This window comes from Eptatretus burgeri, chromosome 18 (assembly GCF_056783735.1).
Source record: "Eptatretus burgeri isolate ZD-2024b chromosome 18, Ebu_testis_v1, whole genome shotgun sequence".
Classification (NCBI taxonomy): domain Eukaryota; kingdom Metazoa; phylum Chordata; class Myxini; order Myxiniformes; family Myxinidae; genus Eptatretus; species Eptatretus burgeri.
In genome coordinates this window covers 36367987-36395343 of record NC_140978.1, presented here as the reverse complement: position 1 = coordinate 36395343, position 27357 = coordinate 36367987, and the positions used below count along the sequence as shown (strand labels likewise).

The window sequence follows — 27357 nt, the reverse complement described above, 5'->3', positions numbered from 1 at the left end:
TGAGTGAAAGCCTGTTTGGCAAACACCGAAAGATGTGCCGTGTTGAACCAGCTCATTGCAGGCCCACAGCCTCCGGCACGACATGGACAGCGTCCCCACTCAGTCTCTCAGATCTCCTTCGCCGGCTTTATCTCACATAAACCGCATCAACGGACCTTTGTTGTTGATTTTACATTACTATCGCATTCACTGACGACGTGTGCGCCATCCCTCCGACCCGGAAGTAAAAACCAAAACCCGACACCGATTGGTTGATCGTCCGTCACCGTTTGCTCTGTTTGGTTGAACGTCATCACGTCATCACGTCACCGTTCTTCTTCTTCCACTTCTTGGGTCTTGTTCGTTCAGAAAGATTCCCCGAACCAAAAGCAACACTTTCCTTTGTACTTAATTGGCGCTTTTAAATTACAATAAAATAAAACAAACTCGTCGATATTACTAAACAGCTTGTCGAGCGCTCGCCAAGCCGCTTAAGCACCGGCAAGCAGTCAATTGGAAACAGTTCACATAAGGAACGGCTGGCTTGGCGAGCAATAGTTACCTGTTTAGTGATTACCTCTGCCACAGATGGTGGTGGACGTATGCGTCCGAGAACGTAATCGATCACTTCTGTTTTACTAAATAATTCATATTTGTTAATATATCGTTTGTGGATCGAACGGAGGAACGATTTGTTTCACGCAGTTTTCATCGTGTTGATTCTCAGTTCGAGCTCGTCATGATGGCCATGCGGTAAAGTTAGCGGCAGCGTCTCAGCAACGTCTCCATTCCCTCCATAAATTTATTTTCCCCTCATGTAGTTTTGAGTTTTTTTATTGTAAAGTTACTTGTTAATGGTTTGATAGTCATTGTGATGTACGTTTCTGAAATTCCACCTGAATTTTACAGTAATTGGAGTTTTTTTTTTTTTAATCCTGCTCGAGCTGTGTTGCGGTTTTCCTCATAAAAAATTATTATATCGGGCTTTGATGGGAGCAGAGAAAATTGGTTTAAAAATACAAATCTTTAAACCTCAATGAGGTGTAAAATGGGTTGTTTTTGGTGAACCCTGATTAAATCAACCATCTCGGAGTTCGAGTGAAATCTTTCAAATGATCCGTGAGTGTTGTATTTATACACAGGGACAACATTGATTATTATTAAACATAAACTTCTGGTAAAGATATAAAATGAAAACAAGAAATGACGTCTGTCTTACACTTACAATAGAAAACTACACGTTGTGATTTATACATGAAGGACAAGTTCAACTTTCGGTAAAGTTTATCACGTTGTTATTACTGGACTAGTAAATAAAACGGGTCGCTTTACTGACGGCAATATTAAGAAGAGGGGGGAGCGTTGAGGGGAGTGAGGGGGGAGTGAGGAGAGTGAGAAGGGGGATTGAGGGGAGTGAGGGGGGGAGGATTGAGGAGAGTGAGACAGAGACAGAGACAGTTTTTTTAATTGAGGGAGGGTTGAGGAAGTAAGGGGAAGGATTGAGGAAGTGAGGAGGGGAGGGTTGAGGGAGTGAGGGGAGGGTTGAGGGAGTGAGGGGAGGGTTTAGGGAGTGAGGAGAGGGCTGAGGACGTGAGAGGGGCAGGGTTGAGGAAGTGAAGAGGGAGGGCTGAGAGAGTGAGGGGAGGATTGAGGGAGTGAAGGTGAGGATTGAGGAAGTGAGGGGAGAGGGTTGAGGAGGGAGGAGGATTGAGGGGGTGAGGGCTGAGGGAGTGAGGAGGGGAGGGTTGGAGTGAGGAGGGGAGGGTTGAGGAAGTGAGGGGAAGGGGTGAGGAAGTGAGGAGGAGGGTTGAAGTGAGGAGGAGGGTTGAGGAAGTGAGGAAGGGGGAGGGTTGAGGAAGTGAGGAGGGGGAGGGTTGAGGAAGTGAGGGGAGTGATGGGGGCGGGATTGAGGAAGTGAGGTGGGGGAGGGTTGAGGAAGTGAGTGAAGGGAAGGGTGGAGGGGAGTTTGAGAATCGGTTTAGTCCACATCCATCCCTCCATCCCTCCATCCCATCCATCCCTCCATCCATTCATCCATCCCTCCATCCATCCATTCATCCATCCCATCCCTCCATCCCTTCCCTCCCTCCATCCATTCATTCATCCATCCCTTCCCTCCATCCCATCCATCCTTTCCCTCCACCCCTTCTCTCCATCCATCCCTTCCCTCCATCCATTCATCCATCCCTTCCCTTCATCCATTCAACCATCCCTTCCCTTCATCCATTCATCCATCCATTCATCCATCCCTTCCTCCATCCATTCATCCATCCCTTCCCTCCATCCATTCATCCATCCCTTCCCTCCATCCATCCCTTCCCTCCATCCATCCCTTCCCTCCATCCATCCATTCATCCATCCCTTCCCTCCATCCATTCATCCATCCCTTCTCTCCATCCATTCATCCATCCCTTCCCTCAATTTAACCCAATTTTCATGTATGCTAAGTTTCAGGCCACTCGGTTTCATGGTTTTGGAGTTATGGAGGACGCACACACACACGCACATGCACGCACGCACGCACACACACACTTTTATTTGTGCAGATTTATGGATAACGCCAGTGTCGGGAGTTTCAGAGCCACCCCATAATGCCATACACACTGACATGTTGGTTATATTCACTTCCCTGGCAATGGTAGCATCAGTACCTCTCAAATCTCGCATGTTTATCTCGTTAATCTGACACTGAAATTGAAGGTTGTGCTAATTAATTGGCCTTGTTCGGTCTTGTTTACCTTTTCTCGCTTGTTTAGCTTGCCAACCAATATGGTGCCCACACACTTCATCATGGGTACTGAAGTCTCGATAGTGGGATTTCTCCCCCTTAACACACCCCACCCCCCTATCGATACCTCCTTCCCTTTTCCTCCACCACCCCTCCCTCTTTTTCATCACGCCATGCCTCCAAGCACCGATCCTACAGTTTATACTGTATTTCTTATTCAAACCCATCTAGACAACTCAAAGTAAAGCACGACACGTGTAACCAGTAGACCAGGTCAATTTTGACTAAATTCGGATCGAGGCTCCGCTCCAAGGAAGGGCATGGACCGTTTCCTCCAGCCATTGAGTGGAGGGCGAGCACCACACGCGGGCCCCAGCCAATTGGGAGGCTGACCACGAGTCATCTGACAACCCCTTGTCCAATCAGGAGGCGAGTGGCGAGGAAAGAAACCCCTCCCACCTCAAGAGGGAAAAGAGACGAGAGGACAACAGACAGGAGTCTTTGTTGCGATTGCGGCACGGTCTGTGGTCGTGGTTGTGCGGTCTGCAGTCTTGGTGCTGACAGCGCCAAGGTCATGGGTCCGAGTCCCTCCGTGGTGGTTCGGGTCGGTGTGACCGCACGAGGCAGGACAGGTACCCCGGCCCGGCTCTACCAACTAAAGACCCACGGGGTCCAGTTTTGTGTGTGTGTGTGTGTGTGTGTCCGTGTGTGTGTGTCCATGTGTGTGTGTCCGTGTGTGTGTGTCCGTGGGCCCCATCTGTTAAGTAGAATCGTTAAGTGCCTTGTTAATTGTACATTACATTTCTTTATTTGTGATAACTCTGCTCTTTGTGTGCTTCCCTCCCCGATTATTGTTATAAATAAACCTCTGTCAAATGTACCAGCTCGTTTTCTGTGCTTTCTCCCATTGACCCAGCAAGGTGCGTATTGAGAAATAGTAAGGCCGTTCGTGCCGTAAATTGTTTATTTGGTCCGGCGCGGCTTTGGTAACTTCTGCTCGGTTACGCCGGATCCGAGTTGGTGATAGCGACTCAATTCGGACAAGGTCTGCCGAGGGTGTGGTTTCCCTGGTAGTTGGATGGTGTGAGTACTTAGGTAATTTGGAATTAGACAAGTGGACCCTACCTCACGCCGTCGAAATATTGGCGACCACGGTCCTCTGAGGAACCCGTGACCTTTGGAGTTGTCCGAGAGTCACGACCTAAATTCCGGGTGTTCGGTGGGAGATGACTCCACTGCTCCACCTAGTGGTTGTTTATCGCCACCGACTCCCGGCCCACAACAATATATCCTTCAGTTAAGCTTTCGTTAAAATAACCATGTAACAATGTCCCAAGGTCTTCATAAACGAACTTTCACTTTTCATTGTTGTAGGATATTTTAACTCATTAGCATGGAAGACTCGACCAATCACACTCGGAAGGGAGGTGCACTACAAGTTGACTTGGAGCAATATATAGTATGCCGTAAACTTACAACATCAATATCAACAGGATTGAAGACAATTGATGATGTCTGACGGGTTCGGAACAAGTTACAGAAAGACATTTTCCGGAGAGCAACTGAAAGGCTTAATCATGTTTTCTCACAGACACCACCACTGTGAATTAGCTGGCATAAGGACTGTCGTTCATCATACACAATTATGGAGAATAGCGACAGATTGAAGACAAAGTACTTGGTAGAGTTATTCCATCAGTCTTGGCACACAATCAGCTCTCGAGATACCTTAAGTCTTGACACATTAGCCAAAAAGACACTAAAAATATTGGATGCAAATGGTGCTGTTTTACCCTGGAATCTGGTCAAAGGCGGGTTTGTCCACTTTTCAACAGATAATATAAATGAGGGTACTCTTGATGGAAAAGGTACGTTTAACGCAACTTAAGTTGCTGCTTGGCAAAGGGGGGCAGTCAAAATGTGATCTTCTGGCTGACATCAAAATCGACACATCATGGAAAGATACATTACAAGCACCAGATGTGATGAAAGACATCCTGCCAGCACCTTAATCAGGCATTACAATACCCCCCATTGACAGAGGACATAAGAATGGAATGGTTTCAGAGATCCATAAAGGATTGTCCATCTGCCGTAAAGGCCCAAGCTGCCAATATTGCATTTACATCGATTTGGCAAGCTCAAACTCCACTGGTTAGCCGGACTGTCTTCACTTAGAAAATGGCAACGTGAACCCAGAGCAGACAACTGTTGGCTACTTACCTAAATCCAGGCTCAGGTGCATGACCGAGAGACGTTAAATACTGTTATACTGTTGTGGGGCCGGGTATCGGCGGCAAGCGCGACCGCTAGACGGAGCAGTAGAGTCGGCTCCAACAATCACCTGGAATTTATAGGTCGTCACTCCGGATAACTCCGGAGCAGACCGGTCCCTTATCAGACCGAAGTTCGCCAATAGATCGACCACGTGGGGTAGGGTCGATTGCCAATTTCAATTTACCTAAATACCCATGTCGTCCAACTACCGGGGAAATTCATTCTCGACGATGCTCATACGGAATGAACCGCTAGCGTACTCAAACCGTGTGCAACCCGAGCGGATGGTCACCGAGCTTCCGTTGGTCCAAATGTCCCTTTACAGCGGCAACAGCCTGGCTAATTCTCCAACACGCACCGCGTTAAACCAATAAAAGAAAGACAAAAACGAACCGATACATTTAACACTTGGGTTTATTTATAAGGGGGCGGGGAGCATGTAAGAAGCAGAGTTATCCGAATATAAGAGGCACGTATGTACAGCAAGGCACTTATACAATTTCCTACTTACTAGACTGGCGCCACAAACACACACACGCGCGCACACACACCCAAAATAAACGGACCCGAAGTGGTCTTTATTGAGGCCTCCAGCTCGGAGGGAAAGGGCGAGCTGAAGACCAGATTCTTCCTCGGACCTGTCCACCTCGTGTGGTATTCGCGCTGAGTCGAACCGGGCACCAGCGAGAGACGAGCCAAATCCAGCGGCAGGGACGCGGCGCGCAACCCCCGGAGCTCTCGTGGGGGATGGTGTCTCAAGCTCTCAAGCTCTTGATCATGATGAGGAGGAGGAGGAGGAAGAGGATCTCTGTCCGAACGCGCCGCACCCTTATTCATCCTGTCTCCGGGGGGAGGGGGACGCCTCCGCCATGCCCGCTCTCCCTTACTCGACGGTTTTGGCACGCAGAACTGCTCGTCGCCCTGTTATTGGCCAAAACGGGCGGAAAGTCCATTTATTGGCCCGGGGGCGTGGTGAAGTCATGCGGACCCCTTTCTCCCTGTCGCGGGATCTGATTGGTTGAGCGGCGGTCACCCCACCTGTAGCACACTGATTGGTCGAGAGCCACCACGAGTCCCCTCCTTGAACTCCGCCCACCAAACAGGCAGAGGAATATGATTCTGCGTGGCCTCCGCCCACCAAACGGCCAGAGGAACTGTATTCTTCATGGGCTCCGCTCATGTACGTGCTGACACGCATGTAGGCGATGGCGTCGGTCAGAGCGAGGTGAAGGTGATGCTGACGTTGTTGTAGTAATGAGGGGTGGAAACATGAAAGGATACCCTGACTATTAAAGTAACTCACAGCGCAAGTACATTTATTCACCCATTAGACTAGGGAAAGGGGGCTATCTATCCACATTCACTTGTCGAAATAACTGAGCTATAGGACCTGAATGTTGTGTGCTCATGGCTTCCAGATTCGCAACAATACAACACAGGTTACACGTGGCAGATGCGTTAGAGCAGGGATGCATTGTTCTGACAGTCGATGAGGCTCTTTACCTCAAACTTATGGAACTTAAGTGGTCCGTACCAGAGCACAATAACATACTGATACAACCTCTTGGGGGATTGCGCACGGCCATGATGAATTTTTGGGGGTTCTGGGTCACCATATGCAGGACTCTGGGTTATGCGAGTTATGGACAGAATGTGGTGTCCTCTGGGAAAACGTTGCCTAGCAAGCTATGGCAGGTAAAGGTTATACCCGTGCTATAAGAGCTCACAAACTCGCACTATAAGCTCGATGGCAGTTACCGCTTCCGCGTTTCTATGGCTATATGGAAAGTGTTGATCCTGATTTGAAAATGGACATAAGTTAATTTGACATGGACCCGCAATCAGATACAATTGCTAAACTGATTAAGAAATTAACGACAAAGAAAACACATGGGATTATCGAAGGGTTTGGAGAAAAACCGAAGACAGAGAATCCAACTACCCAATTCTGGTGGCATTACATGCAAATGGTTAGAGTCCTGTTGCTCTTCATTCAAGCACAACGTGATGGAGACTGGGATCTTCACTTGTGCTCATTCAGATCTATGTTATACTTTTACCAATATTACCATCGCAATTTGCTCGGTGGGACATGGTCTACTTTGCAGAAATGAATCGGCTCCCTTTTGAGGTTGAGAAGCAATTAAAATATGGCAACTTTGTGGTCAAGGCTTCGGATCGACTTTTCAATCAGGTAAATGCAGGCCATTGCACCGAGTGGTTAAATGCAACCACAAAGAGGAGCGGGGGCTTAATTGGTATTACAACGACTGACTCGGCACTAAGTAGATGGACCTTATTGTATAATCTAAGACGATAATATCATCGGAGACCAAGGCAATGTTGTCAATCAGTGAGGACGAGGATGTGTATTCTTGCAGCGAACATAATACCGGGAGAATCACCAGGGACAATGAATGATGACGAAGGCAAGATGGTAAAGGCTTTGTTGAAGAACAAGGTATTCAACGCTGAAGCTGCTTGTCTTACACTGGAGAATTTAATGAACAAGGACATGGCTACGTCTGCTATTCAGGAGTCACTTCTTGATGCTGCGGAACTGGGCCAAATACAGCTTGATGTCTTTGTGGAAATTCGATTGTGCAAAGTGCAAGACGACGAAATAGTCTTCAAAGCACTTGCACGTAAGAACAAGGCACTTGCACGTAAGAACAAGGCACTGACATTTTCAACATTGTGTACTGTAGTATAATAATGAAAAGGCAAACAGAACTAAATAAAAGTTGATTGAAACATCTTACAAAGATTAATTACAGTTTTCAGGGCAGGGTGCAATGTGAACTTGGACAGAATTGTACATCATAAACAAATACCAGTTCCACTGTCATGAGCAAAAACTGATGGGACATTACATGTAGCCAATACATCTATTTGCAAAAGTGCGAACAACTCACCAAGCTTCACCACAAGCTGTGTCAGTTTGTGTAACAAGCTGCCTTGTTATTGACGGCCAGGCGGTAGTTATGGCACTGGGAAAAACCAAGAGACACAATTACATTTGGCGAATATGCAGATTTACTTGTTTAGACGGTTTACAAAATTGGAGAAGCTTGATGTGGCATTCGGCAGGGATTGGAAAAAAAATACATCAAGTCCGGGACACGTGTGAAATGTAAGCATGGCATAAAACCAATACAATGTCACGTAGAAGGCCATGTGCCACTACCAGCAAACTGGTCCAACTTTCTAGTACTGGAAGAAAACAGAAATATCTGGCTTTGCTTCTATCTGACCATCTCATCAAGCAGAGTCCCAGAGACAAATTCATTGTTGTATCTAAAGGATTTGCAGAACCCACAACTGTGAAGTCATCTAATCCAGTATGAGATTCTCACGTCACTACAAGCTGACCACAAGGAAGCTGACACTTGACTCATTCTACGGGATTGGGGCAAAGCCTTTCGGACCCCCACTCTTTGGTGATCGGAGGAAAACCTTGGGGTAACCTTCCGAGATCAGATTGCGGTCGTGTGTGTCAGGGTGATGCTGAGGTGTCGTCCACCAGACGGCGGTGACGTCAAGGTCGGGCCTGGGGAGTCATGGATTCACTGGATCATGGGGTGTTGCACTGTCGGTACCTGTGCAGGAGGACGAAAGTCCAAGTCTTCAGGTCCTTGGTGCTTCCAGTGATTGCTCTGCTGATGTGAGACTTGGACTCTGACCATGGATCTGAGATGGAGACTTAATTCCTTTGGTACCAGGTCTCTTCGGAGAATCCTTGGCGATCACTGGTCAGACTTTGTGTCCAACGAGCTGTTCCTGAGAGAGACTCAAATGAGATTTGTTGGCTGCATAGTCCGTGAGCGTCAGCTGCGGCTGTGTGGACATGTGGCTCGTTTTTCTGATGCTGATCTTGCTTACCAGATTCTCTCAGTGAGGGAGTCTCGTGAGTGGAGGAGGCCAATGGGCCGACCACGTGCCGTGTGGTTGCAGCAGGTTGATTGACATCTCAAGGAGATGGGAATGGGCCAGGCATCTGCCTGGGGGATGGCCAGACGGAGGCCCCTGGAGTACCGGCGGAAAGTGGACGCAGTGACGCACTGCTCCGGCACATACTCCCAAACCTGACCTGACTCATTCTCCACCGTCTGCATGATAATGTCGACTCAACTGTTGTGTCAGTATGCGACACTGATGTCTTGGTGCTGTTGTTGTCATACTTTGATATAATGCCATGTTTATATCTGTGGATGAAGGCTGATGCTGCCAAATCTCTAAAATTAATTCCACTACATGACATCCACAGCAAGCTTACTATTCCACAAGTTGAAACAATAATCGGATTTCACTCCATCACTGGATGCGACAGCATATCACAGCTATTTGGTCACTCCAAGTGAACTGCTTGGCTTGTGTTCAAGGAACACCCTTTGTTGTTGAACAGTCTGGGTAAAGGTGAAATCACCGATTAAATCATCAAGTCATCAGAGATCTTCATTTGCAAGTTGTATGGATTGTCTGATGTCCACAGTTGTTATCGGGCCAGAGTCGAGCTGTTTTGCATGTAGTGAGCTCAAGAAATCCTCCCTCCGACATCCGATACAACAAGGTTCCACATTAAGTGTGCCCACTACCAAGCGAGTATTTGGAAACAATCCCATTCCCTTCACCCGTCTCTCCCATTTGTAACATCTACAGTATGGACTAGTAAGGATGAGAAGTTGGTCCCAGAGTTACTCTTCCTCTCTCCCATTTCCAAAGCATGCACAGATATTGTGTCCTATGGGTGCACAAAGGGGGTGTCCGAGTATGTGCTGCAGTTGCAGAAAGTTAAGATTGCCTTGTCCAGAAGGCTCCATGTGTTGGACCACCGACAGCCAGTGTCGGAACATTTTGGATGAGTAAAACATCAAGAACTGTTACACTGATTCTGATCTGTGTAACATTCAGTTTTTAAGATGAGTGTGAACTTACATGTGCATATAAGTGTGTGAGATTGTGGGGTGGGGAGGGGGGGGCAGGTATTTTTGTGGGGTGGGGCGGAATTGCGTATAAAGTAGCTTGAGTTCATATTGAACTGAGATTAATGTATTAAATCTTCGTTGGCGGCGCAATAATATACTCGTAAAGTTCTTGGGTTTTGTCGTCACATTGAAGTTCCCAATGAGAAATGGGAGTGATTCTTCTCCAAAATGCAACTTGCTTGCCAGAAATAATCTTTCATAACTTATGTTATGTCATTTCTACAAATTGTGAATCCCAAATTAAAGACTCCATTGAGTGCATGAACACTATATGAAGACAGTTGAATGCTTGAAGTATCGATGCAACTATGTAAACAATGAAACGTATGTATACAGCAGCCATTTTGAAAAAAAATCCATCCATCCATCCATCCATCCATCCATCCATCGGGACCATACTCTGTGCAGCGCGTTGGTGCTGCAAAGCAGTCTCCTTGGCTATTGGACACAAATCTGGACGGGTCGCCACTCCGACACAGTATCTCAGCATGCTGGCACTCATTTTGCTGACCTCGGAAGGATGACAGGCAGAGTCATCCCCACCTGGTATTCATTCAACGAGGGGGGATTTGAACTCAGGATCCTTGGATCCGACGGAAGCCATTCGGAATTGGAGGAAAACATGCGCACACACGCTTGATGTCATGTCGCTTTTAGGCCTGGTGTTGGCTTAATGGTTAAGGTGCTTGGCTTAAAATCGTTAGTTCAAGCCCATGTCAGGCTGTTGAATTAACACCAGGTAGGGTTTACTCAGCCTGTCAGACTTTCAAGGTCAGCAAAATGAGTACCAGCATGCTGGAAACAGGGGCCCCACAGAGAATGATACAGCCAAGCAGCCACAGGCTACATACAAGTAAATTAACTCAGATTCTGCAACCGGTCCAGATGGTATCAGCCCACGTGTCCTAAAAATCTGATCCTCTGCTCTTGTTCACCTTCTCTCTGTTCTATTCACCCTCTCATTTGCTCAAGGTCATCTGCCATCTGCTTGGAAATCAGCAAACATTACCGCTCTGCATAAAAAAGGTACAAAAAACAGATCACTGCAACTTCAGACCAATCAGCCTTCTCCCAATCATCAGCAAGGTTATGGAATCCATCTTCGCGTCAGACATTAAATCCTTCCTCTTCTCCAATGGCTTGATTTCTGATCATCAATGTGGTTTTAGACCAGGTCACTCTACCCTGGATATGCTGCTTCTGCTCTCCCAACAATGGATGGAGGTCCTCAATGCTGGACATGAAATCAGAGCCATATCCCCAGACATATCTCATGCTTTCGACACGGTCTGGCAACCTGCCCTGCTCACCAAACTCTTCCTGTGGTATTCAAGGCTATCTCCACTCACGGCTCACAAACTTCCTCTCCTGTCGCAGCCAATGTGTGGCCCTCAATGGAGTTCTCTCATCCTCTCTTCCTGTCCAGGCTGGAGTTCCTCAAGGCAGTGTGCTGGGCCCTGTTCTTTTTGTGGTTTTCATCAATGATCTCTCCGACTCTGAAAAATCCTCTTTTTCTCTTTGCTGATGACTCCACCCTCTGCCGTACCATCTGTCATCCCTCAGACCGGCAAGCAGCAGCTTCTTTGCTCTCTGCAGAACTGTTTAAAATCACAAACTGGTCCAACATGTGGAACATGTCTTTCAAACCTGACAAATCTCACGCTCTCACTATGTCTCTCTGAAAGGACCTTTTGGAACCCCCCCCCCCTGTCTATGTTCTCAGTAATCCTCTTGGAGAAGTCCTTTCATTCAAGCTTCTGAGTCTCACTATTTGCTATGATCTTTCCCGGGAAAGCCACATTTCCAACCTGGCCTCCAAAGCCAGTTGCCGACTGGGCATCCTCCGTCGTGCAGAGTCCTTCCTCGGCCCACCTGAGCTCCTGACCACATACAAAGCTTTCGTCCACAGCCTGATGGAGTATTGCTCTCCCCTCTGGGCTGGTGCTCCTGCCTCCTACCTTTCTCAGCTTCACGTTGTGGAAACCAAGGCATTTCGGATCATTGGTGTCTTCTGTGGTGAGGTTGTCTTTGGGCCTGTCACTCTCTCACCATAGGCAGGCTGGTGGTCTTTCTGTCTTGTGCCATCTCCTCTCCGGTCTCGCCCTCCCCTGCTCTGTCTGCGATATGCCCCCCCCCTCATATTTCCACAGAGTGCTCAAAGTCTGTCAGCAACCTTGTTCTGGTAAAACTACCAAAATCACGAATCACTGCTCACCTTCACCCTTTCATTTCTCTTTTTTTCCCACCTTTGGAATAAACTCCCACACTCTCTTCAATCCCATTCTTTCTTCCAGGCCTTCAAAACAGCTGTTCACCACCATCTCTTATATTCCCCCATCCAAAACCACGATATTTTCTACCCCCGTTAGTAGAGGCTAAATGGGGCTCCTGAGGCAGCCTTTCAAATGAATGGAAGAAAAGGGAAAAACTTTCTGACTCAAGCCCCAAAAGCTCAAAATAGGAGACTGATTTCCTCCTCCTTCCATACAAGCAAATGTAAAATTGAGACTTACTGATTAAAACACTTCTTTCCTTTCATATATTCATTCCATTTAAAGAGCGAACCAATTAATATTTGTCCATGTTCTACTTTGGGGAATAACTTAATTTTCCGATTACATTCATCACCATCGAGTATATTCACAAAGATTACTTTGGAACTTAGTTATTGGTTTAAGTATTTTTGTTGAGCAGATATGAAATGATAAACTTGTCTTAATGCTCTTATTTGACCACCTCCTGAGCCACATATCATTTTGAGATTGTAGTAAATTGTTTTTCCATTGTTCAATTGATAACCATCAAAGTTTTCAGTCCATTCATGGATATTTATTTTTTTTTCTTTACATCCTCTAACTTACGAGTTTTTAAATTGATTCGCTTATTTGTTTTATTTACCTTTGTTTTAGTTATTTTTTCAATAAGACTTATTTGATATTTTTCACATTCATTATGTTTTCCATTTATATTCCAAGACTGAGATTTTCTCCACTCTTTAGTTTGATTAATACTTGGTTTGACCATTTATATATTGTGAAAAAACATGGCGGTAGCCCTTAAAAAACCCTAACCCATCTTCCCATCGTTAAAACACAATCTATTCTATACACTCTATCATAAAATATCCATATGGAACACAATCTATTCCATTATGTAAAATAAATCTCTGATCATCAAAGGCTCCAAATGCCTTTTTATTTACTTCTTCACTATATATGTTATGTTTATAACTTCTTATTGTATTCATTTTCCTATATTCTTCTTTCTTATTCATCAAACAATTATAATAATTTCTAAAAGTTATTGATTTATTTTGTTACATATTTCTTTATTCCCTTTAACCTCTTATCAATCTGATCACCATACTTATAAGCATATGCCTTTGCTCTCAATCAAATAAATTCACTCATTACTTTTCTACCCAACTCATCCTTAAACTTACCAATAACCTTTTCATTCTTTTTGTCAAAATAACTGACTCTTCTTACTAAAATTACTTGTATCATAAACTCCAATATTTTTCTTCATATCTTTATAAACATCATCAGTTTTTATATCTCGGATAAAACTATCAGTGTCCATATACAACAATGAAACATTTTCACCATACTCTTTCCTTAAGTCATTATACAAATAATCATACATCAATTTCTTTGATAAATCAAAAACTGCTGTTCCAATATAAATTGGTTTATCCATTACAATACTTTCCTTTTCCATATGAATAGCAGAAAAGTTCTCTGAAAAAACCTCTTCTCTCTTAAAACTTGGTTTATTTATCAATCTAGAAGCTTCTTTCCAAGATGTTGCAAATCTAATGTTTTGCCTGTTTCTAACATTCTCCATTGTCTTTCCAAAGACAGCATTATTCACCAATTTATAGAATTCCCCTTCAAATTTTACTTTTGTATTTGTTCTCATATTTAATTTAATATACTTTTTCATCCAATGACTTTGTTTAAATTTTAAAACTCTATGAATTTTAGCGACTCTCAATCCTTCTCTCAAAAACTGTTTTAAGCTTCTCTGATGCAAAACATATCCCTCTTTATCATAGAATGTTGTTAATAACTTTTCTGTTGATTTGCCTTTAATATTAAAACTTTTATGATAATCACTTAACCATTCTTTCTTTGGGGTTTCTTTCTCACATGCAAAAGGAAGGTCTTTATGCTTATTATGAAGATCACTCGGGTACCTCAAATCAACTTCAAAATAATAACCTTCTTCTTCCTCATTCAATTCCTCTTGAGAAGAAATAACAATATTCATCAAAGCCTTTTCATAATCCTTTTCTTCCACCCACTGTAATTTACCATAAGGCAGAGATTGAGACATTGCCCATCCATACAAATTATTAGCATCAAAATACATCAAATAATTACTATCTTTTTCACTATCATAATTTGGAAGATATTTATTATTTGCTTTAGCATATCTTTTTGAACATACTTGTGATATTCCACCTCTCTTAGACTTCTCAATCATCAAAAGCATATCTACATCACTGATTAAATCTATATCTTGTTTTGTCATTTTCAACATTGCACTCCAAGCTAAACAAGGAGCTGTGAAATAGTGGGCAGGATCTAATCCATAACCATTTTTATTATGACAAAGTTATCTAAAAGCTTCAAACACATCAGCTAATAATAAAACATCTGTTTTTAGATACAAATCATGATATTCTCCAAGGTTCTTTATCTTAAATATTTTCCAAATTTCTTGTGCGTGTTTATATTCCTTATCACTTATCTCTTCTTCATAAAGGTTATTATAGAAACTTTATTTTGAAGGAAGTTGTGTTTCTTTAAATCTCATAGATGAATCCATATAATCAGAAGGATAAATTCCCTTGTAAGAATTTTCTCTTTACTTTGAATTTCATTCCTTGTTTGAATTTCCTCTCTATTTAGAATTCCCTCTTTAATCAGAATTTCATCTTTAATCAGAATTTCCTCTTTAGTTAGAATTTCATTCATTGTTTGAATTTTCTTTATTATGTGAATTTCATCTTCAGTTAGAATTTCTTCATTAATTTCCTCATTAATTAGAATTTCCTCTTTACTTTGAATTCTCTCTTTAATCTGAATTTCCTCTTTAGTTAGAATTTCCTCTTTTGGAAAGAATGAATTAAGATTTGGAAAAGACCCCGTGGAGCTTAGATTTGATGCTGGGTAGACCAGTGGTGTTCCCATAAACTTGTAAGAATCTAAAAACCGAATACGAGTTAAAGGTTTTGTGAATATCATTTTTGTAAATGAAATATACTTTTGACTTGTGTTTGTTATGGCAGAAATATTCCCTGGTGTTTTTGAAAGTTCATTTATAAATCGATGTGTATCATAGTTGGCGCTGTTGTGAAGAAAGACTGGAATAAAAGAAGGAAATTTATAATTAAGATTACAACAGGAATGAGTGGGACCTCTATATTTACCAGTAAGATGACAATGATCCCTAACTTTAGACTCCTCAATTTCCTCCTCACAAATATGACAGATATTGTTCTTTCGAAATTCTAATTTTTCTTCTTCTGTTAATTTCATCGGTTCATGTGTTTCTTTCATTAATTTAGTTAGTCTTATACAATCCTTTTCTAATCGTTTTACAAACTCTTGTGAAGCTTTTTTTCCACTATAATGTTCAAGTTTATTATACTTAGCTCCAACATATGATTTGATATAATAACAGAAACCACAAGGAATATGTTTTTGATATTTATTTGTATGTGATTCTTTTGGATTAGGAGAAGCAGTATTTATCTTTTTTAGGATGCATTCAAAATTAGCGTATATCACAAATGGGTGCATGATAGATTTATTATAATCTTCAAAATAAATCTTTTCACCAGGTTTAGGCATTGTAATTACAGCTGATTTATGATTACTACAATATTTTGAATGTTGTTCTCATCGTTCTTTTGTATGAAATGAATTAAGATATCGCTTACAAGGATATATTTTGTTTGCTCTTCTGAATACCTGAGAAGAGATTAATCCTGATAAATTATTGATGTATGTATAATGTGAATTATTTCCAACACTAAAATATAAAAGATCAATGTGTGTTTCTTCATTTTAATCGTTGTTTGAAATTTTTAATATTTGAACTTTGTTTGTATCCGTTAATCCATATACATTAATAGAAAGATCATTCTTTTTCTCAAATTTAAGAATATCTGTTAGTGGCATTGGGAATTTAAAATCTTTAATGTCCAAGGTATTCTCATATTTCATATATTGTTTTACTCTTTCTGTATTACAATTTGGTGGATGTAAGTGAGCAAGAACAGACCAGAGAAACATTTATTATCATTGTTCTTAATATTAACAACTGCCTTCTTTAGTTTTATTTATTTTGGTAATTCAATATAAGAAGAAGCTTGAAGAGGGTTTGATTTTAGAATGTGTATATCTAAAAAGATTTTTTTAATATGAAATCCACTTCCCACCACTGTATTATCAACATCCTCCTCTTGTCTTGATAATTCTTCATAAACCCCACTATTCAAAATATCTTGAAATGATGTTATAAAATGAAGATCTGTTCTCATATAAGGAGTTTGTTCTTCATCTTGTCTTTTCATATTAATTTTCACTCCCATATAAAACTTTAAAGTTTTCATTTCTTTTAATGTCTTTCTAATAACGTTTTCAACATCAGGTTTCACTATTTCAATTGATTCAGCAATTGATGATGGATCGGGTTCTCCAAATTGAAAAATCCTTATTTTTAAATGCGCCATCAGTGTTTTCAATATAATAGTCTCCCTTTACTTTAAACTCATTTTTCTTGTGTTTTTTTGTGATTGAAGATGTCTATGATAACTAATCTTCAAAACATCCTTTGAGCAGATATCACAATGTTTTCTTTCCAACTCAAGAGGAGATATTTGATGAAATCGATTAAATGTATGTTTGTTGGTTTGAAGGTGTTTTTTTTAGAATATTTATATTCGTGATTACAAACATCGCAGTATGTTGTATTCACCATATTTATGTAATAAAACTTTGCTTAAACTAAAATTTTCTTGATGAAAATTTCGTTTAATTTATAGGTGAATCTGTGCTTAAAACCATTTTATCCTCCAACTTTTTTCACTTAATAAATACAATGTTTCAAGACACAAAAGACAAGTTTCAATCGATCTCTTCATTTGTAAAAGATACTGAGAAATATGTCAAGGATGTAAAATTGAACAAAGATAAATACAACAACTATTGGATAAAAACAATTATGGTGGATAAGATGTGTTCTTCAATTTCTTTCAGTGGAAGGGCTTTTAGTATACCTGGAAGAACATCATTTAAAGTATCTCAAACAAAAGTTTCTCCTCTCCTTCTGGTAATATATTCAAAACTAGAAAAAGAAATGAAACAAGAAAAAGTATCAAAAAACAAAAACCTTATGGATGAAGCTTTAGAAAGAAAAGATAAGACCATCTGTAATATGCAAGGAGAAATTTGTATTTTTTTCAACAACCCTAAAGATGTAAATCCTGATGAAATAAAGGATGTTAATATATCAGGTGAAATGACATTTCGTTTAAGAGTAGTTTAGGATCATTTTAAAATTACCTTTAATATAAAAAATGTTGTTGTTGAATCTGGTAATGAAAAAAAAGTATATAGATATCTATGGTAATATTATTAAATATGAGTCAATATGCAACTGAAAGTACAGATGAATTTCAGTTTAAGTAAAGTTTTACTTTATAAATATGCTCGACTTCCCTGATTCTCCATATGACAAATTTGAGAATTGTCCTGCGTGTGAAAGACGGGGATTAAACACAGAGTCAAAAGCCTATAAACAATGTATATTCTGTGATTATCTTCTAATTAATGACAATAAAAAATTAAAAAAGGAAAATAATTCTTTTAGATTTACACCAAAAATGAATTACTTTACAAGATTGATTAGAGAAATGAATGTGAAGTATGAGGGTGATAACACACCTTTCCTTACAAGGGAAGAAACTGAACTTATTAGAGAAATGTTCAAAGGATTGTTGTGATATATTATTCATGGATGTGATTTTCAGGGAAATATCAACACAAGATATTGCATAAATAAAATAATGGATTATCTTGAAATTAAACCTGAACTTGGGATAAAATTCTAGAGTTTCTAAAAAAGCCAATAATAAATTAAATAACCTGTTTTCCAAATATATAAATGAATGATTTTTTACCCATTTGGGAAAATAAGATAAAATTTAACAATCATAAAAATCTTCCAAATTCATTAAGATGTCTCATAGTTGGTTCAAGCGGATGTGGAAAAACCTGCTTACTTTTGAAGATGCTCCTGACTCCCAACTTTTTAGATTATGATAATTTAATAATTTTCACAAAGTCGAGTTTTCAACCAGAGTATCAGCTACTCTCACAAGGTTTTAATGCTGGTCTTCAAAAAGAAGATATAATCAGTTTATTTAAACTTCAAAAAAACCTAAATGATTATAACATTGAAGATATAATTCAACTATTTTGTGATACACAGAGATGTAAAATGAAATCAACACGGATAACTTGTATTCTTGGTGATAATACGGATGATATACCGTCTCCCCAATATTTGGATAAATCAAAAAAGAACCTCGTTATCTTTGATGATTGTGTTAATGAGAGAAACCAAACGGTAATGGACAGCTACTACACAAGAGGGAGACATTCTTCTCTTAATTGTATTTATCTTAGTCAATCGTACTTTCAACTTCCTCGTCGTTCCATCAGAAACAATGCTAATACTTTTATTTTATTCAAGTTAAATTCAATGGATATAAATAATTTTTGGAGAGATAATTGTTCTACATTATGTAGTAAAAAGGAATTTGGGGATTACATGAAGCACAAGACTGAAAAATATAAATATATTGTTGTGAAACAAGATGAGATATTAAGGGATATATTTTTTGTTTTGTAAACAATTACATATATAAATGACAACTATTATTATAAATCTTGTGGGTAAATCTGCTTCTGGAAAAAACTTACATAAATCAAGGTTCTTGTGTAGTACAAATGAGAATATTGTAAATTTACTTAAAAAACACCCCGTGATACGCATTGTATCAACAACAACTAGAGCAATAAAACCTGCAGAAGTAAAAGGTGAAGATTATCACTATATTTCAGTGGAGGAACATGTTCCATTGAGGAATGAAGGTCAAATATTTGAGGAGGTTTCTCTTGGTACAAAATATTCACATTGTAAGAGTGAGTTAAGGAAACTAAAATCTGGTGGTGTTGTGATATTAGAAACTAATCCAGAAGGAACGAGACAAATTATTAAACATCTGAGTGGAGTGAAGATTTTATCATTCAGTTTTGATGTTGATGAAGAAACTCAACGCAAATGTATGAAAAGCAGAGATACAAGTATTGGTGAAGAAGAAATTACAACTCGTATTAATGTAAACAAAGAATTTGATGAAATATTTAAAGAAAAGGATTTATTTGAACACATCTACTTGGATGATGAAGAAAAGGAAAATTTCCCTGTTGATCTTTACAATTCATTAAATGATATGTTCCAATAAATAAATGGATGCGAATGAAAGAGCAAGAAGACTTAGGGAACATCAAGAGTTGGTTTCAAAAGTTGTAAAACAACAGGAAGACATCAAGAAGAAACGCAGACAAAAACTAATGGGTGAAGAAGCATTTGAAAGAAAACAAGATAAATTTTTTAAACCACTTTTTAAAACTTCCCAAGAAAAAATTATAGATGTTTCCACAGTTCCCACAATAAAATATACTCCAAGAAAGCTCCAAATGTTAAAAGATTTCAGTCAAATGATGGAGGAAGAATTAGAGCATATAGGAGAATTAGAATATGATGATGAAGGATTATTTCAACAACTGGAAGAGATGAATCGACCCCCTGATTATATTGTGAATGCTCTTCAAAACAATGAATATTCAGCGGATTCAAAAACCAAACAGGACTCATTCCAACAGAACAACCAGCAATATTTCATCTTGTTCAAGAAAAGGTATTGATATTTAATGATGAATTAAGGTTCTTGGGTTCTGCTCAACCCCCTGTTAAACTAACTCCAAGATTAATGTTTCTTCTCACAAAAGATGGAAGACAAGGTTCAACTGTGAGGGATGAATCAAAGTATTTTGATAAACCATTGGATATGAAAAATAATGATGAGAGAGTATATATTGATCTGCTGAAGACTCTTAATTATAGTGTTAGTATTTCTGGTAAAAGTAGGGAAAATGAGAAGGAGAAACATTATTCAGGCTTAAAGTATCCTTGGTTCAGGTGTTAGTTTTCTTCCAAATGACCCATCGCAATTAGTTAATAGACTGTTATTGTTGTTAGGTAGTAAGAAGGCTGGAAATAACAATTGTTTTAATGAAGCATCAGCCATTTTAGACCAGTTGATGAACATGAAAATAATTAATAAATCTCAATATAAAGACATTTTATCTCATATTAAATAAGATGAGAAGCACAATCCTGAGTTTTAATTTCACAACAAGCGACCACACATCTTCATTCCCATACCCATTACAACTTTACCCAACAAAAGAATATGAGGCATCTTTATTGTCCATGGAAACTTATAATACCTTATTTAATATAACCAAGAAAATAACAAGTTTAGTTATAATCCAGGAAGTGGATACAAAACGATAACAGTCTCACCCGGAGCATATGAGATTTCTCAAATATCTTCCGAAATTGCTCGTCTTATGAAAGAACAGGGTGATGAACCAAAAAATATTGTTATAGACATTGAAAAACATACTTCAAAATCAACGATTAAACTTAAAAATAACTACAAGGTTGATTTCACAATTGATAATTCATTTAGAGAGTTATTGGGTTTCTCCTCAAAAATGATTGAAACTAATGGGAAGTTTTACAGTGATAATGTCATTCAAATATCCTCAGGAATAAACTCGTTATTAATTCACTGTGATTTAATTGACGGTGCTTATAATGATGGAATAAAAACAAATACAATATTTTCATTCATTGCATACTCAACCCCAATTGGTTATAAATTCAATATGGAACCCAAAAATTTGGTTTATCTCCCTGTGTCAGGAAAAAACAGAGTAAATTTTAGGATAACCGACCAAGATAATCGTATCATTTCTTTTAATTGGGAAGTTATATCCATCAGAATTCACCTACGTGAAGTTTTCCAACAAATAAATACGATGGTTATTGTGCGGAAACACGAGTTGGGAAAATATAAAATAATTACAGGGGATGGAATGTTCCTTTCCCCATACTACAAGGGTGAAGGTATGTAACTTGGAAGAGGATACAATAAGCCAAAAAGACAATAGGGGTGTAGGACATCAGTTTAGAAATAGAGGAGATGGGATAATTGATACTCTAATCATCTAATGGGTATTGGTTCAACTATTATTAAACATAAAGACCTAATAGGTTCAACTGCTTCTGCCATGGGAAATGTAGCGGGTGCTAAAAAGAGTATAAAAGACGCCCAAAAGGAATCCCATAAATTACAAGCAATAAAAGAAATTAAGAAAGGCAAAATTCAGTTGTCCCCCCAAGAACGACAGAAAATAATTCAAATACTTGGGTCAGGGTTTCAAAAGTTTTAATATATTTTTTTCTGAAATTAATACAAGTATGGAAGCAATTGATAGTATCTATGATTTGGATGATACCATTATCATCTCAAACTCCACTAAATAAGAAGATTACTTCAAGGTAAATGCAATAACTGGAACAGACTGGAAGGCAAATGGTACAAAAAGTTTTGAAATAAATAATCAACAAACCTATTTGAATCTATCCGAAAGTTTCTTGTTGTGTAAATTTAAATTCACTAAGGCTGGGAATAACACAAACGCTACACTCGTAAATGATTTCTTCTGGAAAATGTTTGATAGTGTTCGTTTGTACATTGGACCACAAGAAGTTGAAGCGGTTGATTATGTCTCTGCTGTATCTGAAATGATGAAATTTACACTCTATACATTCAGTGATAGAATGGGAAAGGTGTCTGTCGAAGGTTTTATTCCTGATATGTCAACGGGAACAACCACAGACCCTGGATATACTCAAAGGAAAGGAGCGTATAATGATGATACAAAAGCAGTTAATAGTTTTACTGTGGCAGTTCCTCTTAAAGGTATATTTGGATTTTGTGATCATGATAAAGTTCTGTATGGTCTTAAAATTAGATTTCAACTCCAAAGGAATGATTATGAAAATAGATTGCTGTTTGGTGTTGGTAGTGCTTTTGGTGATCAGAATAAATTTGTAATTGAGGAAATAAGTTGGTATATTCGTGAATATACTCCGAATCTTAAAACAGAAGAGATGTTGAATAGAAGGCTTAACTCAAAGAAACCACTCAGTGCATCATACCTCAAAAGAAGATGTCAACACGTTAAACTCAACCAAACCACTTACACGTGGAATTTGGGTGTTCTGGAAGGAAAGCCACGATATCTGTGGCTCATTTTAGAAAAAAACAGATGGTGATACTGCTACTGATAAGAATAATGCACTGAGTTATAATCCTAAGGTGAAACAACTTCACGTTTCTCGAGATGGAACATTTTATCCATGAGATAGATAAGAAATTAATTGTGAAAAAATGATTTTCCTGAAGCATACAAGTCTTACCAAAAGGTGTGTGAAAGTAATGGAAATAAAGAACCTATTTTGGATGTGACAGCATTTAAACGTTTGTATACAATCTATGCGTTTGACCTGAGCGCTCAAAAGGAAACTATAAAGTCTAATCGAGTGGCTACTTCCCTATACATTGAAAGAGGAGAGAGTGAAGAAGTTGATACATCTTGTTTGCTTTTGGAAGAAACAGAATTACAGATTTATACAGATAATGGTGTTACGATTAGTCTCACATAATTTTTTTGGATAAATAAATGAGTAGTAAAGTGCCAACTGGGGTGTATGTTAATCAAATCAATCTTCATAAAGTATCATCTTGCAATCAAAATCAGAAGCCTTGTATGATTAATGTTAATGCAATTCAGAGAAAAGGAGCAGTAAGAATTGATGTTTTGCTCACAAGAGAACAGGTGAAAATCTTGAACGATACTGGCTCACTTAAAATTAAAATGCCAAAACCAATGTTGAAGAAATATTCAATAAGAGAGACGAGTGGAGGATTTCTCCCATTTCTAATTCCCTTATTTGCTGGTTTAAGTGTGGCTGGAGCATTGATGGGTGGTATTTCAGCAGTGGTGAAAACTGCTAACGAAAGGAAGGCTCAACTCTGGGCTCAAAAAGAATTGGAAAGACATAACAAAGAGTTGGAGAAACAAATTAGTGGAAGTGGTGTAATTGTAGATTTTGCTGAAAAACTTGAAAGTCTGACTGATAAAGCAAGATTGTTAGTTGGAGATCTGCTTTCTGCTATCGCACAAGCAGGTGTAAAATTATCTGAAAGGGGTCATGGATTATATCTTTCTAATAAATAAATGAGCATTGATGAGTGGTTTCAAGAATTTGGAAAGAATGCAACATCAAATTTAGAACTTGTCAAATATTGTAAGAAATTAAAAATTCATCATGTGGTTATTTGTATGAGAGATGAATTAACAAATGTGCCTAAACATACAAATAATATTATTATGAACGAAGAAGATAACAAGTCTGAAGACGACAATGGGTCACGAGCGGTATTTGACGATGTAGATTGTTTCAGAAGTCAAGGATGAGACAATGTGATAATTTTTGACCAAGTTTTTAAAATGATCAACATGATGTGGTACGGGTGACAGGTTATTAGCTGAAAAATGTCGAAAACCCGGTTTCGTTCAACAACTTTCAAAATTTGACCTTTGCATAACCTTTAAAGGTCACAAAACAATGTGGACATTAAAATAAGGAAACAGGATACGTGCTATAGCTTATTGGAGTTAGTTCGTCGAAGAAGGTTGAAAACCCGGTTCGATTCCCACAACTTTGAAACTTTGACCTTTGTGAACTTTAAAGGTCAAAGGTCAAGGATTATGACCTTTGGTGCAAAACTTCCTCTGGAACATTCCAGGAACAATATAATGTCATATAGGCTATATGGCATTTCGCACTCCTCGGATTATCCAGACTCTGATGAAATTAGCGTAAAAACAAACTTGAAGGGGGCGCCACGGGCAAGGTGTTCGAGATAGAGCAAAATGGTTTGAAGACTTTAGGTGGGGAATGACCTCAAGATTATGCATAAAAAATATTGTCATCCTAGCTCTCAAAGTTTGGGCGGTCATTTGATTTTTATTTCAAAATTCGAAATTTTCGAAGTTCGTGACCTTGTGACCTTGAACTTGGGACAAAAATGAAAAATTGAGCTCTGTGGGGCTATGCAGGTGCCATTGGGCTAACCAAATCCCGAAACCCCTTCCAGATTCGGCAAACCCCTTGGAGAAGATGGATTTTTTATGTCAAAATTCGCAATTTTCTAAGTTCGTGACCTTGTGACCTTGACCTTGGGATGAAAATGAAAAATCGAGCACCGTGGGGCTATGCAGGTACCATTGGGCTAACCAATTACCTAAACCCCTGCCAGATTCGCCAAACCCCCTCGGAGAAGATGCAAATTTAAATCGGCAACCCCCTAACAACATAATTCGCAATTTTCTAAGTTTGTGACTTTGTGACTTTGACCTTGGGATGAAAATGAAAAATCGAGCTCCGTGGGGCTATGCAGGTGCCACTGGGCTAACGCAATACCGAAACCCCAGCCAGATTCGACAAACCCCTTGGAGAAGATAATTTTTTACGTCAAAATTCGCAATTTTCTAAGTTTGTGACCTTGTGACCTTGACCTTGGGACGAAAATGAAAAATCGAGCTCCGTGGGGCTATGCAGGTGCCATTGGGCTAACCATATACCGAAACCCCTGTCAGATTCGACAAACCCCCTAGGAGAAGATGCAAATTGAAATCGGCTACCCCCTAAAAACACTTTTTGGGCGTGGCTCCGCCCATAATGGGCGCACCATGCCCATTCTCAGGAAAACTCAACTAGATCATGATATAAACCTCCCACCAAAATTTTATCAGGATCGGATCAAAACCCACGGAGCTATGCTCGGGACAGACAGACAGACAGACAGACAGACAGACAGACAGACAGACAGACAGACAGACAGACAGACAGACAGACAGACAGACAGACATACAGACATACAGACATACAGACATACAGACATACAGACATACAGACATACAGACATACAGACATACAGACATACAGACATACAGACATACAGACATACAGACATACAGACATACAGACAAACAGACAAACAGACAAACAGGCAGAAAGACAGACACACAACAATAACGAATATAGTGGTCACTTTTTTTTCGTGAAATATTTTTTCGTTAACCAATAATAGGAACGGTTCTCATTGGGTTTGTATTTTTAATAGTCAAGACAAATAATATTTTGATAGTTTTGGTCTTCCACCATCTGTTGAAGTAATAAAATTCTTACAGAATGGTGTTTATCAAACATTTCAAGTCCAATAATTAAATTCCAAGTGTTGTAGTCAATTATGTCTATACGTGTTATTTCAACTCAACAAAAATATTTTTTTATGACATTATTTTGAATGTAATATAAATTACTTGTGTTGGTAAAGATGGTTCTATCTTTGGTGTATCCCAAGAACTGGATATTTATTTATCAAATTATTGCAGATTAATACAGATAATGGTGTTATGATTAGTCTCACATAATTTTTTGTTCAATAAATGAGTGGCAAACTACCAACTGGGGTATATGTTAATCAAATCAATCTTCATAAACTATCATCTTGTGTTCAAAATCAAAAGCCTTGTACGATTAACGTTAATACAATTCAGAGAAAAGGAGCAGTAAGAATTGATGTTTTGCTCACAAGAGAACAGGTTAAAATCTTGAACGATACTGGCTCACTTAAAATTAAAATGACAAAACCAATGTTGAAAAAATATTCAAAAGAGAGACGAGTGGAGGATTTCTCCCATTTCTAATTCCTTTATTTGCTGGTTTCAGTGCGGTTGGAGCATTGACAGGTGGTATTTCAACAGTGGTGAAAACTGCCAACGAAAGGAAGGCTCAACTCCAGGCTCAAAAAGAATTGGAAAGACATAACAAAGAGTTGGAGAAATAAATTAGTGGAAGTGGTGTAATTGTATATTTTGCTGAAAAACTTGAAGGTCTGCCTGATAAAGCGAGATTGTAAGTTGGAGATATGCTTTCTTCTATCGCACAAGCAGGTGTAAAATTAACTGAAAGAGGTAATGGATTATATCTTTCTAATAAATAAATGAGCATTGATGAGTGGTTTAAATAATTTGGAAAGAATACATCAAATTTACAACTTGTCAAATATTGTAAGAAATTAAAAATTCATAATGTGGTTATTTGTATGAGAGATGAATTCGCAACAAGATGCCTCAACATACAAAGAATATTATTATGAACTTCGAAGATAATAATGGGAACGGTTCTCATTGGGTTTGTATTTTTAATAGTCAAGACAAATATTATTTTGATAGTTTTGGTCTTCCACCACCTGTTGAAGTCATAAAATTCTTACACAATGGTGTTTATCAAACAGTTCAAGTCCAATAATTAAATTCCAAGTGTTGTGGTCAATTATGTCTATATGTGTTATTTCAACTCAAGAAAAATAATAAATTTTATGACATTATTTTTAATCTAATATAAATGACATGTTGGTAAAGATGGTTCTAGCTTTGGTGTATCCCAAGAACTGGATATTGATTTATCAAATTATTACACAAAGGCACAGGCTGAACGACAGAAATATACTATAGCAAAAAATATAATATGAAAAATGCTTATAAATTAATAAATTATCCAAGCCCGACTGACGCAAATGACTTGGTGAGATTAAGTGATTTATCACAATATATCCTTAAATAAAATGGCTGTGTATTCCAAAGATACAGAAGTGTTGATTTTATCTCCAGGTCATACAGAATTTACAGTTCCAATTAAAATAAAATTTTATCAAGAAGTGTGTATCGTTTGTATGAGAATAGAACAATGGGGATACGATATGAATGATTTAGGGTTTTATTGGTCATTTAAAATTAACCTAGAAGACCTGGAACAATTAAATCAATCTCGTAAGGAAGAATATTATCCACTTGGTGCCGAGAATGAGTTTTGTGGAAGCACGATTGGCAAACAACAAATAAAATAATTCAATAAGGGTAAAATCAATAATGGTTTTGCCATAGTTTATATCATGAAAACACAAAGAACAGGATTATATATAAGTAAGGAAATACAAAATTATTTAACTATATGAAGATGGGGGGGGGGGTCATCATATTAATCTGTCATATATTTCTAATACATAAATGACAGCAAGAAGGTTTCAAAAAAATTATC

The 27357-nt window shown here is 38.9% G+C and overlaps 2 protein-coding genes across 3 annotated transcripts in view; one reads left to right on the top strand and one right to left on the bottom strand.

Moving 5' to 3' along the window:
- The window catches only part of TMF1 (TATA element modulatory factor 1), a 47066-nt gene extending 46819 nt beyond the window's left edge, over window positions 1-247 (bottom strand). Inside the window, exon 1 of the mRNA XM_085863747.1 lies at window positions 1-247. This exon is cut by the window's left edge and continues 89 nt beyond it. Within this exon, the coding sequence (XP_085719873.1) occupies window positions 1-56 (56 nt within the window). The 5' untranslated portion in view covers window positions 57-247.
- A 611-nt stretch (window positions 248-858) lies between these two features.
- LOC147008877 (hyaluronidase Ccc Hy-4-like) overlaps window positions 859-27357 on the top strand; it is a 92867-nt gene continuing 66368 nt past the window's right edge. For both annotated transcript variants that reach the window (XR_015053198.1, XM_085863788.1), the window contains exon 1: window positions 859-1098. The gene's annotated coding sequence lies outside the window, so the exon portion shown is untranslated. The remainder of the gene's footprint in view (window positions 1099-27357) is intronic.